This window comes from Vigna unguiculata, chromosome 8 (assembly GCF_004118075.2).
Source record: "Vigna unguiculata cultivar IT97K-499-35 chromosome 8, ASM411807v1, whole genome shotgun sequence".
Classification (NCBI taxonomy): domain Eukaryota; kingdom Viridiplantae; phylum Streptophyta; class Magnoliopsida; order Fabales; family Fabaceae; genus Vigna; species Vigna unguiculata.
The window spans coordinates 13,338,924-13,356,442 of NC_040286.1; the positions used below are offsets into that span (position 1 = coordinate 13,338,924).

The window sequence follows — 17,519 nt, forward strand, 5'->3', positions numbered from 1 at the left end:
TTATTTGGCCAAATTTTCGTTTTTAATTATTTTTAGGTATATGGGTGAAGCAATTTTGAAGCTTGGACATTAATATTCAGATGAAGAGAGCTGCTACATCATTTCTACGTCATTTCCACGTCATCTAAGTGAATAGGCTAATATTTAAGGCCTAGTAATGGAATTTTTGTAATTCTGCACCCAGTAGTGGCATTTTTGTAAATAGTAGTGGCAGAGTTGATTTGACCACGAGAATTTTAGGTCTTTAGCATGAGAAGCCGCACTTCATCTCTTCCAACCTCCATTTTCACGTTTTCAAGCTTTGGTGAGTGTCCATGGAGGTGCTCCTATCTCATTTTGTGGATTGTATTGACTTAGAACAACACCCATTGATGGGGTTTTCGGTTTTTATATGACAACAGCGATTTTGGTTCATTTAAAGCTTTAAAATTCTCTTTTGTTCTTGAATTTGCGTTTGAAGAATTCGTAAGTTAGGGTTTGATGCCTTGTTTTTGTGAATCCCGTTTTGAAGGGCTTGTGTGCTCCATTTCCATGTCTAGCTAAGCTTTTTGCATTGATTCCTTGACGAAATTGAAATGCAACCATGAGATTGTTGGTCATTTTGGGGTTGTATTCAGAATTGCATCTGTTTCAAGTTGTGTTTTGATGATAAATACGTTTTTGATGCATGCTTAATCTCAAATTCGTGTGTGCACATTAATGGCTCGTATTCATGCTTAATGTTTATGGGTTATGACACAGCTTGCTTCAATATATGGGTGTTAACTGCTTGAAATTTGTTGTGCTTAATGACATAATGAATCCATGGTAATTTTCGCTTGGTTGATTACTTAGGGTTCATGAGAGCAAATTCGAATAGAACAATTAATTTGGTAATATGTGATTGGTGGACTTTCAATTGAATCAATGAATCATTGCGTTTTCATATAACTGTTAAATTTCTCTGCAGTTTTGTGAATCTGCCAACCCCCCCTATGTTATAGTGTTGTGTTTGTCTGGAAGTTGAAGCTTTGAACAAGGACATTGGTCGTTGGGAGACGACTTGGTTCAACTTTCACATACTGCATTTTATATGTTTTAATTTGGTGGGGTACGGCCTCTATCAATTGCCAACAACGACAGTGAACGAGGAATGAACAAAGAAAATGGGATTCAACTTCAAGGCAAAGTAATGAGCTTCAAGGGAAGATGAAACTAACTTATGAACTTCAGCTTAGGGGAAGACAAAACACTTCGTAACTGCTTTCCCACTTGATAACTTCTGCAACACTCAATAATTATTCTCCACTTCTCTCCCGAACACAGAAAATTTCTCTCTCTCGTGCGTTCATTGAAAAACATGACCAACGTAGAAATAAAGGAAAAAAAAAATAAAATTTTAAAAAAGAGTGCAACATCAGGTAGTGAGAGAAGTTGTAAGATTTTGGTACTTACTATATCATTTTCCATATATAAAGTTTCCACCACATGAATCCAGCCATGTCTAATTTGTTCCTCATGTTTCCTTTCAATATGTTCTTTATAACTTCTCCCAAACCCACTCAAAGGGTTGCACAAAGGTTTTATTGTTGAAACACAAAGTTGATTTTTTAGGTCAAATATGATTAAAAAAGAAAAGAAAATGTCTTCTTCATATGTAGACATGCAAATGAAAAATAATTTGCAATAAAACTCAAACAAAGTTAATTGAGAGTCAAAAATGGTAGCACACAGTATTTATAAACTTGAAACAAAAAATCTCACATGGTTCAATTATTATTTATGTCCACGCTAACTTAGAAAAAGAGTTGTCTATTAAACACGTATAATTAAACCTTTAAAAAAAGATAAAACTGTCATCAACTGATTACTTAATATATAAAATCATCATTTAATTATACATAATCAGACTATATTTGTGAAAAGTGTGTAAAAGTTTTCAAAAACACAATTTAATCATTCCTTCATGTGTAGATTGACTTGTAAAGTTTATGGTGGATCTAGCCAGGAATCTGAATCAGGAACCACTTAAGGCTATCAAGATGGTTGGATTCTGATTATCTGATTAAGAAGCCATGCATGAACTACACATGAATAAGTGGAGAGTGATCCTGTTCCTGCAAAGTGGAAGCACCAAGAATTATGCAAATGTTGGCCCGAGAAATCTCCTTTTAAGCCCTGCAGGTAGAGATGGCAACGGGGCGGGGCGGGGACGGGTTTCACTATCCCATACCCATCCCCGTCAAAAAAATTCATCCCCATCTCCATACCCAAACCCAACGGGTATCAAACTTTTGTCCCATCCCCATCCCCACCGGATACCGGGTGTAATCTCGTACTCATACCCATACCCGTTTTCTTACTACTTTAATATTAATTTTAATTAATTTTTATAAAAAATTACGGTAAAGGAAACATAATATTATTAAATATTCAATATTAGGAGTATGGTTGTTTCTTCGATATTAAATACTTTGAAATAAATTATAATTGTTTACATTTTAGATTATAATACCAAATAAAATTTGATGAGAACCAAAACATTTATTAAATTTGCAAACATTACTGAAACCTAGTTGATAAATTTTAAGAATATTTTTTTAAAAATATAAAAGGAAAAAAATATTTTTTAAAAAATATAAAAGGAAAAAAAATATTTAAATTAAAATATATTTTAAATGTTTGTTTACTTCAATTTTTTAAATTATAATGAATCTATTTTTTATACACTAATAAAAGTTATAATACATCACTTGATCAAAATGACGCAAAGAAAAAATAATAAACATAATAATAAAATTTTAACATAGATCTTGTATCTTTTGAACCACAATATATATTGGATGGTTGTAAAAAAAATTCATGGCAATTACATTAAATTTTTATATTGTAGTAAATAAAAATTATTTATACAACTATAGTGAAAAAATTAAAGTATGAATGTAATGAGTTAGAAAATAAAAAATAATTAGATAAAATTTATCGAAATAGTATTCTACATGATGAAAATAAACAAAAAATAAAAATATTAAAAAATTAACAAATGTGTGTCTTATAAACAATTTGGAGACTATTGGAAGGAATCACACAAAGGAAAACAAATATATAATTAATGGTATGATAAGATGAAAAATATCATAGAGATCTAAGAAAACTTTTCAAATATCAACATATATACTCAATGGTTGATAAAAAATGACGCAAAAAATAAATAATAAACATAATAAAATTTTATCATAGATATTGTATCTTTTAAACTCCAATATATGTTGGATAGTGATAAAAGAATATTCATGGCAATTATATTAAATTTTTATATTGTAGTAAATAAAAATTATTTATACAATTATAGTGAAAAAAATTAAAGTATGAATGTAGTGAGTTAGAAAATAAAAAATAATTAGATAAAATTTATCGAAATAATATTCTACATGATGAAAATACACAAAAATAAAAATATTAAAAAATTAACAAATGTGTGTCTTATAAACAATTTGAAGACTATTGGAAGGAATTGCACAAAGAAAAACAAATATATAATTAAGGGTATGATAAGACGAAAAATATCTTAGAGATCTAAGAAAACTTTTCAAATATCAACATATATACTCAATAGTTGAGAAATAACAAAAATTGTTTTAGCGAAATAAAAGAGTTCAAATAAAACAAAAATTAATAATAATAAGTAAAGAATTTTTTTTATATTACCTAGTAAATGAAATGTTTATCCTATTAAACACTTAAATTGAGAGTATTAAACATTTTCATGTGAAAGGAAAATATACAATAAATAAAAATATTAAAAAATAATAGAAATATTCAAATGTTAGACATAACTTTTTTTTAATTTACATACATCATTTTAACATAATTACATAAAGATTATGATAAGATAAAAAATATATTGGAGATGTGAATGAGTTTCATGACAAACCAAATATTTAGAAGAAATAAAAAATAGAAAGAATATATATATATATATATATATATATATATATATATATATATATATATATATATACATATATATATAGGGTTACTTAATTAATTGTGAATATTTTAATAATTTAAAAAAGGATGGAGATATGGCGGGGACGGGTATTATGGCGGGGATATATTCATCCCCATCTCCATCCCCATACCCAATCAAAAAATCGGGGATTCCCCATATCCATACCCATACCCAGTCAATGCGGGAATTCCCGTCAAAACGGAGACGGGTTCGGACAATACTCACGGAAACAGGTTTATTTGTCATCTCTACCTGCAGGTCTTAACAGAAGCTGTGTAGGTTCTCAACGTATTCAGTAGAGCCTTGAGTGTAATCAGTCACTGCAACTGACTTTTTATTTCTAGGTTTGGTTAACTACTATATCTGTTTTGTATGGGGATTTTTTGGTGTGATGTAGTGGTTACCAAGTATTTGTATTCCTTAAATGCAAATACAAAATAGCTGCTTTCTTTATATGTTTTTGTTTTGTCTGTATACAGGATGGGATACCCGAGTCTCTCTCTCACTTACATAATTCTTCTTGTTGACAAAATAAATAACTTCGTCCTTTTGGTAGTTAACCTGCATGTGACGTTTTTTAATTTAATTAGAGGACAATATGCGTTAAATTCAATGATCTCGAACTTTGCAGACAATCATTAGACAAGGGCAAGAATCCATAAACAGTCTGCACCCTTGTCCTGTGACAGATACAATATAATCCAATAAACATGGATTTATTAGATTGTGCAATAGCAAAGACAGTGTGACAAAAAATCACTAAAGACCAGATTTCGATGTTAATTGTTCGTGTAAACTAACTAAGGCGCTTTTACTTTGATGTCAATAAACTTTTCATGTTCCCTAAATCGGAAAACAAAAGGGAAGACACTATAACTTTAGGAAAATCAAATGCCTACTTATTCCCTTTTAAGCAACACTTTCACAGTTTACTGAAACCAATTACAGGACCTAAAACTAAACAAATTTCATGGCACTACTCGGAACTGCAGAAAACAATAATCAAATACAATAGTTGTATCTTATATATTTTAAAACTACCACCGAACCTCTAATTAACCTAAACCAGAGTTAGTTCTTGACACAGGCCTCGACAGCGAATGATTAGGAGTAGGCTGCTGCACATTACTGGGGCCATTGAACATCAAATTTGAAGAAACAGCCTGTGATTGTTGTATCATAGACAGGGGCAACCTTTGCCCTAATCCAAACATTGAAGGCCGCGGGACAAAGGACATGTGTGGATGAACTGGTTGGCTGTTGCCATACCCTGAGATGCTAGGCTGAGAGGAAGAAGCAGAAATCATTTGCTGCCTACTGTTGCTATTATTGTTAATCATCGAAGGACCAACACCTGATACATTCATTGGAGGATTGGTTCCACCATTTCCAAGACGTGCTGAAACAACATGAGACCGCTCAGAAGCGAACCTCAGCCTCAGCTTCTCAACTTGTTCACATTCTTTCATCAACTGTGTTTCAATTTCTGCAAACTGCTTCAGCTTCAGTTCCAATCTTTTCAACTGTCAATACACATAACACGTTATACACACAAAAACACTACAACAGGCGGCTTTTAAATTTTCCCAAATTGTTTTCTTTAACCTATTCTGCAAGAAAGATATTTAACTAGTGCATACACATACATATATATCCACCCAGATTGAAAACGGCAGACACATGGATGAAGTATGTAGCCAGTTAGGCTGAAACAATTAAGTTAAGAAATAAAAAATGAAGCAGCTGTACCTTAGTATTAACAATATTAGCGCATAGCCTCTGAATTTCACGCTCTTCATGATCAGCAAACAATTTAGCTTTCATTGCTGCAGCAGAGAGGCCTGCTTTGGCAGCATCTTTGACTTTCTCAGCAGACAGCAGAGTCGACCCAGCCTCATCTTGAGCACATGAACCAGGTACTTTTGACTTGTCCCCTGAATTCAAATAAATTACTTCTCAAAAAGAATTACACACTGAGTATTACCACTTCACCAGACAATGGGGGTATAATTTACGCATCAGCAACTGAAAAATGAAACAACCATAAAACTAACCATTTTTCTGACTTGAGTTTGCAGCCACTCCATGATGGCCACCATCTCTATTATTCATGCTTTCTGAATTTACCCTTCATAGAAGCAAATAAAAAATCCTAATTATATGAACTATAAAATAAGGCTGGCTCTTGGTGCAGAGGAAATAAAATTATAGACAAAGAGCAAGTGAAAAGAACAATAGCAAATGACAATATATCATTGTACAAGTTATAGATGAAAAAGGAATAACTAGGAGAAAACACTTAAAACAAGAAATGACAGTCACTGACACTCACCTGTTATCATTTTCCAAAGCTTCTATATCTGTCACACTCCCTGAATTATTCCCCGACAATGCAGCTAATGCTGCGTGAGCACAAGTTGCAGCTACTCTTGGTCCAACAGCAGAAGCTAAAAAGGCAACCTTTACAATGCACCCACCAAAATCAAATACGTAAGAATCCAATCAAAAGAACTCCAGAATATAATACAGACTGATTTGTTGTGAAATTCTGACACTATCATCACTAATTGCATTTTAGGAAAGCTTTTCTGGAGGATTCAAACACACACTGATTTCACCAAAATAAACTAAATCAAACACACTGAGATTTTCTCCTTCAAAGAGGAGATATGTAACTAAACAAGTTAAAAGGACAAGATATTAGATGCAGCACGATAACCACCTCATTGTCTTCTAATTAAGCATAGTTCATGTGCACCCATTAATAAATCACAAACTCAAGAATATCATTTCCAGCACCTACCAGTGCCATAACTGGATTTCCAGAATTTGCGAAAGGAAGCCTGTCATCAGAATCTTGGTTGTTATGTATGGATCCTGCAAGAACAGAGATATGAAATCAAAACCATATCACAAAAGCAGAGGTTACAGAAGTTTCTGTTTTAGTAAGACAGACCTGCAGAATCCCCATTTGAGCAACAATGCAATCTTCCATTACCCTCTTGATTATTCATATTCGATGACAAGGACAGACTTGATACATTGATGTTTTCTAACTTTCCATCTTCTACAGGTAGACGGAGAAAATGAAGAATGCATTGTGCTTTCGACTTGGTACCAACATGCTCCGCAATTTCATTCCAATTCTCATTGTAAACTTCCACTGCTTCAAGCAGCAATAAAGTCTCTTGATCAGTCCAATTATCCCCATCTAGATCCCCATAATCTGTAGTTGAATCCACTGTAATAAAATCTATACTAGAATGACCAGCAACAAATCTCCCATCATGAAAGCAATCAGTGCAGAGTAAAATATCAACCTGCAACATGGGAGGTCAACCACAAATAATGACAAACGTTTCCAAAGGGATTCTACAGCTTAATTTTAGACTTGGGTCATCATAATGTACCCATATTTGTAAACTTCAAGAAATATCAATGACAGAAATCCTTCCATGTAGCAGAATGGAAACTTTTAAAATAATATAGTAGATAATCAAGCACTGTCTATCTTACAGACTGGCAATCACTTGCCAGCTGTCAGAGTTTGTCATGGTTAAATTGAAGACTGCCCATTCAAATCTGAATTTCCAGGACATGAACCCAAGCTGCAGCACAAAGTGCCGTTTTAGCTTCAAATTAGTACGTTCAACAATAATTGACATGGAAAGATATGTTTAACATTTGTATTAGAAGAATAGGATTGAAGCCACAAAGAGTACAAACACAAAGGAAAACAAAAAATATGAAGATTATCCCAATTGGTTCACTTTTGCGGAGAAAAGCACACAGGAATTCAAGACACTAATCTATAATAAGTAGTGGACTGGTACTCTAATATGAAGAGAAGGCTAGCAAAAGGTATCTTGAGTAGATTTCTGGGAGTTGATAACAAAGCTAAAGTTGACTTTAAGTTTGTTCCACTGCCTATAGGGCTCTCGTAGACTATGATCACATGACACAAGGAAACAAAAAAGGCTTATAGAATGCTCCATAATAAATTAATAACAAAACTCATCAAAGACACAAATCATCAGATATTTCTTCATTGAGACCTTCAAATATCTATTTCTCCCATGTATAGTATTTTCTTGAACTCTAAGACACTTGAGTAACAGAAACAATGCAATATTAATAGAATTTTAGTTCAATATACCAATATAACAAAACCTCATCAAAAGTAGAAGCCTAAGACAGACACTAACATGTGCCCATTTTGATGCCACTTCACAACCACTTCAATTTATAAAATAATGATGTTCCCATCCCATCCTATAGAAAAAACCAAAATTATTTTGTATCGGGTAGTCTGTTACCTAGCATTTTTAAATTTTATTTGTTTTTCAATCTATATTAAAACCAAGGAAATGAATCCCCAATAATATAAATGGTATGCAACAACAACATAATGTATAATCTCTTAACTAAAGGAGGTTTGTCTCCAGCAATCATATGCACAAGAAATTCAATCTCATCTCCATACGTATGCATTGCCATGTGTTAATAACTACCATTCCAGCATATTAATCAGAAAGGTAGATTGGACAAAAGTAAATTACAGATTTATTCATGATAGGATGAGTTGAGTTTAAAACAAAGTGCCGGTATACCTCTTTCTGTGATTGGTAGTATACAACAGGAAGAGATCGAGAACAATAGTGGCAATAGTTTTCAGATAGATACTCTCTTATTGTGTCATCCAAATCAGAAATATCTGTATTGTGCATTGTTCGACATGAATAAACTTCATCTGCTTTGAATTTACACTTGGGCTTGTCAAACTCAATCAAACTATCTATGGATCTTAAAGCCACTGATGGCACACATAGTGCACCACTAGTGTCCTCAGTCAGGCAAGTATCATTGTCCAAATACTCACGCCTTGGGTTCTCAGCACAGTAATTGATGATTCCCCATTGATCAAGGAACCTCACAATTCGAGTTAAATCTTCATTACCAACACCAACAGACAAAACCTGGCAACTAGGGACTGTAATCCTCTTCCCTGGGTCCTCCATGTATCTTGCAACAATGTAATTCCTACATTCCATGTACTTCTCTGGCGTATGATCTGGTGACTTTCCAGAGAAGAAATGTGGAACTGCTTGTCTCTCAAGTCGATGCACTGAGGCTGGAGAAAACCAATCTGTCCATATATATCCCAAAATTTATCATCTAATTCAACATGTTCAATTGGCTAAAATTCATTCTAATCACCCACAACCAAAGCATATTTGGATCTTAAAAATTATATATAATTCCATCAAAGGAAAAAAAACAACATATAAAGGATATTTAAAACTCATCAAAACAAAAATATGCCACACAGTTTTGAACTTTTGAACGAAAAGTTTAATCTTAATAAATAGGCATTGTAAAGACCTTTACTCTACCATATCCCACATATGACTTTTACAAACTATTACATAAGTCAACAATTTTTTTGATTTATATATCAATTTAGAATAAAAACAAAATAAAAAGTTCCCATTCAAATATAAGAAGTTACCACATCCTGCACAAAAACATAAGAACTTGAACATGGCAGACAAACATGGAACAATCATATCTTACATCATCATGCGCATCCGCAATATCCAAATAAAAACATTTCTCAGAAACCAGAAAAAAAAAATTCAAATCCAAGGAAGAACCTGAATGCATGGGGACCACTAGAACCCTAGTGCCAAACCGTTTAACAACGCCGGAGCCTTTCATAACAGGAGGCAGGGCAGCGACAAAGCTCAAACCCCCTAGACAATCAGCAGAAACAGTCGAGGAAGCCTGAAGCTGGCCGTGAGACACATTCTCGAGAACCGGTATGCCATGCTGCGAGTGTCCCCTGCCGGACTCCAGAGCCGCAATTGCCGTGACCGCCGCATGAGGACGGGTAACAGTCCGCCTGATCGCCGGCGGGAAGCGCGAAATCTGGACTCCATCACGTGAGACGACCTCGATCTCGACACGGGAGTCGGTGTTGGGAGGCGCGTTAGGGCTGCGGAACTGGTCGTCGGAGTCGTTGTCGTCACGGTCATCATCGGAATCATTGTCTTCATCATCTTCGTCGTGACGCTTGGAGTGGCGTTTGTGGGATTCCCGCTTCCGCTTCTTCCGCCATTTGGTTCGGTTCTCTGTCAAAGATAAAATAATAGGAATAATACAACAGAAGATATTTATAAAGTGAGAAAAAAAATGAAAATTGAAATTGAAATGAGTTTGACTTGAGTTGCGAAGGAGAAAGGGAGAAAAAAAATAGTAAGGAATTAAGGAGAATTTTTAGGTTATTGTGGATACCCGAAGGGAAGGAAGGGGAAGGTGGCATGGGAAGTTAAGGAGAGAGTGAGTGGATGTGGGTGTGGGGTGAAAATTAGTGTGGGGTCGCTGATTCGCGCAAAGGGTTGTGCGGAATTTGGATTTGGAGAATGGGGTTGTGTTGTGTTGGTTTGTGTCAGGTCTGTGTGGTATGTAGAGAGAGAGTGAGTGAAGAGAGGAAGTGAGAGAGGGGCTATGCTATGATTCAGGGTGTTGCGTTTGGATGGGGCATTGAGGAAAATATTCCAAAATTGTGTGTGTTGATGTGGTTTTGCTTCTGGCTCGGTTCATCGACACGTCATTTTAACGCCGTTTTCCGAGGAGTGGTTCACACGCGATCTTTCTGGATCAGTGTCTTCTTTAATGTTATTGGCTGTCTTCCATCTAGGTCACCCAGTTAAAATCCTTTAATTTGTAGGGTCTCTTTTCTGTGTCCTGATATTCTTTTAGTGGTTAATACATTTATTTTTAACATCTTTCAAAATATTAAAATTAGTGTATGTTAATGTACTTTAGAAACACAGAAGAAAAATAAGTTAATCCATATGCAATTAGTTGTTCCTTTGTGTGCAAATGCGTGTGAGTTGGATACCGTATAGAAAATGTACAATTGAATTAAAATACTAATAAAAACTGTAATTGAAAGAATATATAGTTAACTGGAATGAGAGTTTTTTTTTTTTTATTTTAACTAAAGGATCTGATACACTTAAATGACATGGAATAAAAACATGAGCATAGCTCAAATTTAAGATATATTTGAATTTATGCTGCAACAATTATTTTTTGTCTATTTATTTTCGCTTGTTTTTTTATATTTTAAAAATTTGACTCGAATAAGTTTTTATTGAAAAGATATAATGCAATTTTTCTTTGAATTTCTAATAAATACTTTTCAATCTAGTTACTAAACAAATTAACCATTTTAATTTAGTATTTTATGTTATATGTGTAGGTTATACTTTTCACATGTCCTGTAGGGTAACACATGTTGAAAATGTTTTAGGCCTTTCTTTCTGTTATTGTAAGAAATTACAAAGAAAATTTAGAAGTTGTATTTATATGCAAAGTTTTACAGAAAAGAAGAAAGATAATCCCTAAGAGAAATATATTTTTAATCTTAATAATTAAAACTGGAAGGTTATAATTTAAGAGAAAAATAAAAATATAGTCAAATTTATTATTTACATTAAATTTGTCATTTCATAAAAATATTAAATGGAACTTGAGTTCATGGGTCTGTAATATGCAATATGCAATACCATTGTGTTTAATTTACATTCTTACTTTTTCAAAGATTGATTTTCTTTATTTAATAACTTTGTAGCTTTCTTGTACTCTAGTAAAGAAATGTAAAACTAGTGACCATTTTGGTTTTCAATAGAGTAAATCATTATATTTGTCTTTGAAATTTTAGCGTCTTTGAAATTAAATAACTTTGTAGGTTTAAAATGATCATTATAGCCAAGAAGGTGGGTTGAATTGGTTGAGTACTTAAAATATGTTTAATTAAAACTTGTAAAAACACTTTTTGTTTGAATTCAATTGACCAACAAATGATGATGGCGGTCTCACGATTCAATATCGGGTTGGTGTTCTGATCGGTGGTAAACCCTCGTGAAGCTTCCAATTAATGATCTACCGATGGCAAATCAAGTAAACGCACGGTGGAAGACTTTGGATTGCAACGGAAGACGAAAAACGTTCGATGGAAGCGACACGGTTCTCTTTGGTGGAAACATGATGGATGGATGAAGCTCACAGTGGAATAGCACGGAACGAGCGAATTAGGCGATGGAGTGGCTCAACGAGCTTCCTCAAGGTCCTTCAATGGAGGAAGCCAGTAGCCCTCACTCACACTCACTCTCGGTCCTCCCCAAAAGGGAGGAACCCTAATGCTAGGGTTAGTGAACTTTGAAAAGGGGAGGAAAACTCTCTCTATTCAATTCAAAGCTCAATATTTGTTGAAGTGGGTTGCAAATTAGAAAGGCCCAAACATTAGGTTGACATAAAGACAACAAAAAAGACAATAATGGCCCAAAAAAGTATAAGGCCCAGAAAAACAATTATTTATGTATTTTAAAACAAACAAATAAAAGTTGGCCTAATCCTTGGCTCTTGATGTAGACTCTGGGGATGCAAGTCATCAACAAATCAGATGTTTATTGTTACATGACCATACATTTCAATTTATTGAAAAATAGAAACAACAAATTAATTTGTTCATTTAGTATGATTCAACATACTGAAATATAAAATCAACCAACTGACATTCTAGGAAATTCTGCTGAAACACGAAAATCACCAAACTCACTCAAACAACATGCTTTATCATATAAGATTGATTCCAATTGCTATATCAGACTTAGTCATACCTCCATATTACATTAAAACACACACAAATCTTACATAGATTGATAAAATGAGTTTTCTTGAGATTTAAATAAAGAACAAGATAAGAGAGAGCGAGAGAGAGGGAGAGAGAGAGAAAGGATAACACAATGATTTTTATACTGGTTCACTCAATATTTGAGCTACATCTAGCTTATTAGGACAACTTGAGCCTGATCATGCACTATATCAAAAAGAATTACAAAATCCCTTAAAGATTACACTTTTGAATTAATCAAAAACTCCAAGATTTTTTAATCTCATAAGAATCTCAACCCTTGCATAGCAAGATCCCACTTGTAGACCTGGAATCACACAAGAAAACACCCAAAAACACAAAAACAACCAAACCTTGGTGGTGGTTCTACCTAGCCAACCAAAACACATTCTTCAATGCTTCAAAACCATCTAATATAGCCTAATTATAAGTGAATTCAATAGGTTGATTTGTCCGTACAATCTGTTGATATCACACATGACTTCAGTGGAATCAGCCGATTGAATAACAATTCAACCAATTGAATACCTTCATACCATACTACATGTAGTAAGCCTTTTAACCTATTAAAACCTTTTTTAACATATTGAAAAGGAAAAACACAAGACAAAAGACATCTATACTATGTCATACAATCTACAAATTGAGTCTAATCTTCAAGCTTTGTGATCTTCATGTCAATTCCAAATTCAATAGACCTCAAGCTTGATCAACAACAAATCACTTCAATTCTTCATCAAGACTACATCAATCACACATGGTTCCATGCATTAGCTTCATCAAATTCATGAACTAAGGTCACTTGTGCTAACAAACTTGAGAGCCCCTCAAAGTGGTTCATGTCGGTTACATTAGGTTTGGAGAAAGTATAATTGATAAAAAGCAAGGGAAAGTTGTTATTGGTTGTGTCAGCCTTTTGTATGTGTACCCACTAACCTTTTGATTTTGTAACTTTTTTTTATCATATCCTACATATTTTTTAGCAAATCCCTAGGACATTATTGATGACAGATTCATTACAAGACAAGGATAACCCCATTATTAATATTTCTCTAACTTGCTTTTCTAGTTGCTCATATGTTTTAAGTGTTATGGTTAATGTTAAGTGTCATCACCTCTACAATCTAGTTTTCGGTTGTTCTCTATGCAAGGGCATTCTTGGTGATCTTTCAAAGTGAATGTATGTGAGATGTGATGTTGAGATGTTCTTGAATGTTAATATGTGATATGCAGATTCTAGTGGAAGAGCTCAAAGGAATGAAATCTTATGCTTTTGTTCCAAGTGTAGAAATCTTTATTGGACAATAAGAGATTAATTCTATGACCACTTAATAGGTACATGATTTCTAAAAGGTTCAAGGTTCTATTCAAGGTTGTTCTTATATATATATATACATATATATACATATATATACATATATACATATATATATATATATATGTATATATATATATATGTATATATATATATATGTATATATATATATGTATATATGTATATATATGTATATATATACATATATACATATATATATATACATATATATATATATATATATATATATATATATATATATTGATTCGAATGTATTTTGTGATCATTTGTGGCATGTTGAAGAAAGGGTCTTGGTTGGCTAGGGGGAGCCAATTTTGAGGTTGGATATTTCTTGTGTTTTGTGTGTTGTTCTTGGTGTGAGTCCAGGTCTACAAGAGGGTTTCTTGTTGTGCATTTGGTGTTTCTTATGTGATTCAATAAATTAGGTTTTCTCATTTGTGTTTACAATAATTTAATTGTAAGGATATTGTAATTTCTTGTGTTAATGAAAGAACAAGCTTATGTTGTCTTGATCAACTAGATATAGCTCCATTAGAGTAAACCAATATAAATTTGTGTGCATAAATTTAAGTTTTTGCAAATGAAGAAATCAAATTTAATTTATCTTCAATAATAATTATCTGCGAATATTGTGACTGATCTCGGTAATCATATCAATCAAATTTGCAATGTTTGGTGTAATTATTGAAAAATTAACTGTCAAAATTTTAACATTCAATCAGTTAAAATGTATGATCTAGAACTGATACATTGTTAAATCCTATGGTCAATTTGATTTTGACAATTACAAACTTCAAAAATAACACAGTTTTTGAAAAATAGCCAATTCAACACTGCCACCCCCACCCCACCTCACCACCCTCCTTCTTGGTCTAAAAACTCCCTATTGTGATTACAAAACACACATAGGAAATTGAATTAAGAACATTGCACTTGAATTGAAAATAAAAATTGAATCTAAAACCATCCTAAACTAACTTTATCTAATCCTACAAATGAATCAAGTACAAGTTTATGGTAAATTGTCTTTCCAAGCTTCAACTAATCAAGCTTATTCTAATAGGTCAGTGTTAGTCACTTCAAGAAAGCTCTTCTTATTTCTTTTTCTTCAACTAGAAGTAGCAAGTTAGGTGGCATTGGTCCAATAGGTTGCACAATGATCACTAAAATAGTAATAGATTAATTACCAACCACTCAGGTTGGATGTAAACATGTGATTTGAATCCTCAAGCTCTTATTGTCTCAACTTTCTTACACATGCTAGCACAAGTTACTCAAGCTTGCTTTAGCTACCTAAATGACTTTCAAACAGGTTACCATAGGTTGCCAAACTAGTCCAACAAGTTGGCCAAGCTTCCTCCAATCATTGCCTCCAAAACTACACAACTTTAACATAAAAACTAAAATTACCACTTTCATTCTTTACTTCAAAAATTCATCCTAGCTACAATTTTACCTTTTAATTTTCTAAAAAATAAGAAAGTCAATAAAACTAAAATTCTTACTAAAAATCTAGCTAAAACTACTAAATTAACATGTTTTCAAAAAAACTACAATTTATTCAAGGAAATCCAAATCTCATACAAAACAAATAACAATTAAACAAAATAACATTAAACCACACTCATGCAAAAGTTGGATTTAATGATGACTTATTATGGCAGTTATAATCCACCCATAATAATAAGTGAAATAGTGATGGAATTGTAGATATGACGAAACTTTCTATGTCGATTATCACTAGAACCGTTATAGTAAGTGAGAGTGGTGGCAATTTTGTAATAAAATACAAGTTTATTGTATTATTTTTAATTTAAAATATAGATACTATGGCAATTCATCACCATAATCGACATAATATCATTAATTTTCTTCTATTCTCTATCGTTGCATTTCACCTGTATCGTATTATATGCTCTCGTTCTCGTTGCACTCTTATTCTCGCTCTCCTCATTGTTTCTTCTCTCGTCTCCTCGTCTTTGCTTTTGCACTACACTTACTCTTATTCTGATGGCTCTCGCTCTCATGCTTTGTAATTCGCTCATTAGTGTATTGGTTTAGCTCAACTCATTGTGGTGATTTTCTCTAATTTGGAGTTTTGGGGAAACATATAGAAGGTAAAAAAAAAAATAAACAAATGAATTATCAAATATCCAATTATTTTTGGATTAATTTTGGTATTTGTACCCTTACTTTTTGTCATGTCATGCACTTTGGTCACACATGGACTTTGTCGCTATGTTTCACTTTTTTTCTTGGAGCTATATGCAATTTTTTTTTTTAGAATAATAAAACTTCGTGGAAATAAGAAGTTTCTGTTTCCTTTATGTTTTATTGTTGGTTTAAACAAACTTTTCAATTTTTAGATTTTTGTTAAGGATGTTTAGAAGGAACAGATTGGGTGGCTATTGAATGACATGGAGGGACAATATAAATTCATGGTTAAGGATTTGATATTATGGAATCATGGGTTTCATAGTACTTCTCCTAGATAGATTTTATTTGGCCGTCATTGCTCCATATTATGTCAGGTACATTCCTATCCCTATATGTCTCTTCTATGGTTAGCTTTGATAAGTAATTTTGACAACTAATTTTGATGGTGAAAAGGGAAGATGTGCAATAAGGGTCGTTCCCTTTTACTGATAAAAAAACTATTCATTTTTGTTGTTGTAAAAGATTTTTTTTTTATATTGGTTGTGTTCTTATTTATAATTGCTACTACACTCTCTTTTTCTCAGGGAGGTGGAGGCAAGGTTGATGGAGTACAAGCTAGATATCATCATCACTGTTCATCCCTTGCTTTTGTAGATCAGAGGATTTGAGACCCAAATGGCCAAACATATGGGAGCCTATAACTAAGTTATGATTCAGTGGCACTTTTTATGTTGGTTGTGGTCATAACTAGCATAGAAAGTGGAAATTTCTATGGCGGGTCCAAAATTGGCATAGAAAGTGGAAACTCTCTATGTCATCTTGATCTATAAGAGGTGGAGAACTGATACAAAAAGCCTTCTCTACACTAGTGACACTTGTATTTCTTGTAAAGTCTTATGTGTTCTTCATCCTAATCTTGATGCCTTTATATAGGTCTTTAAAGTTTATTGTTGCTTGATGAGTGCGTATTTTTGCCCTCATTTAGTGTTTAATTCTGGGTATTTAATTGAATTTATGTGCTTAAAGAGTGATTTAATTGATAATTCTGATAATTAGGTTGTTTGAGCTTGTGTGATAAAAATGTCTTAAAAAGTGATTTTTAGTTGCATAAATTATTTCTTGGATATTTTAACGTTTGTTGATGCAGCTGAAATTAAGATTAAGCTCATCAAGGTGGGAAAATAAATTGATTGAAGTTACAAACCACCTTTAAATAATGCTGAAATTAGCAAGTTCTGGAAAAATCACTTCTACACCCCCTAAATTACATATACACTCCCCTTTTCCAAATGGGCTACAGAAAATCTACTTTTACACCCCTACCTTTGTCTATT

General features: G+C 33.1%; 1 protein-coding gene across 1 annotated transcript; it reads right to left on the minus strand.

Moving 5' to 3' along the window:
• Positions 1-4,868: 4,868 nt before the first annotated feature.
• On the minus strand, positions 4,869-10,556 carry LOC114194176 (SWI/SNF complex subunit SWI3C-like). The gene is made up of 9 exons (XM_028084267.1): positions 10,286-10,556; positions 9,646-10,122; positions 8,602-9,137; positions 6,948-7,311; positions 6,795-6,868; positions 6,324-6,451; positions 6,046-6,119; positions 5,741-5,925; positions 4,869-5,514 (listed from the first exon to the last, which is right to left on the minus strand). Exons 1-9 carry the CDS (start codon positions 10,311-10,313, stop codon positions 5,047-5,049), a joined length of 2,334 nt encoding a protein of 777 aa, XP_027940068.1. The 5' UTR covers positions 10,314-10,556; the 3' UTR covers positions 4,869-5,046.
• Between the last annotated feature and the right edge of the window lie 6,963 nt (positions 10,557-17,519).

Bases quoted from the DNA above. Each gene is read 5' to 3' on its own strand.
- LOC114194176 (XM_028084267.1), bottom strand. From the start codon at position 10,313: ATGCCACCTTCCCCTTCCTTCCCTTCGG. The intron at 6,452-6,794 runs GTAGGTGCTGGA...TGCATTGTAAAG, and splicing joins GAAATCCAGTTATGGCACTG to GTTGCCTTTTTAGCTTCTGC. The intron at 5,926-6,045 runs GTTAGTTTTATG...ATTTGAATTCAG, and splicing joins AAACTCAAGTCAGAAAAATG to GGGACAAGTCAAAAGTACCT.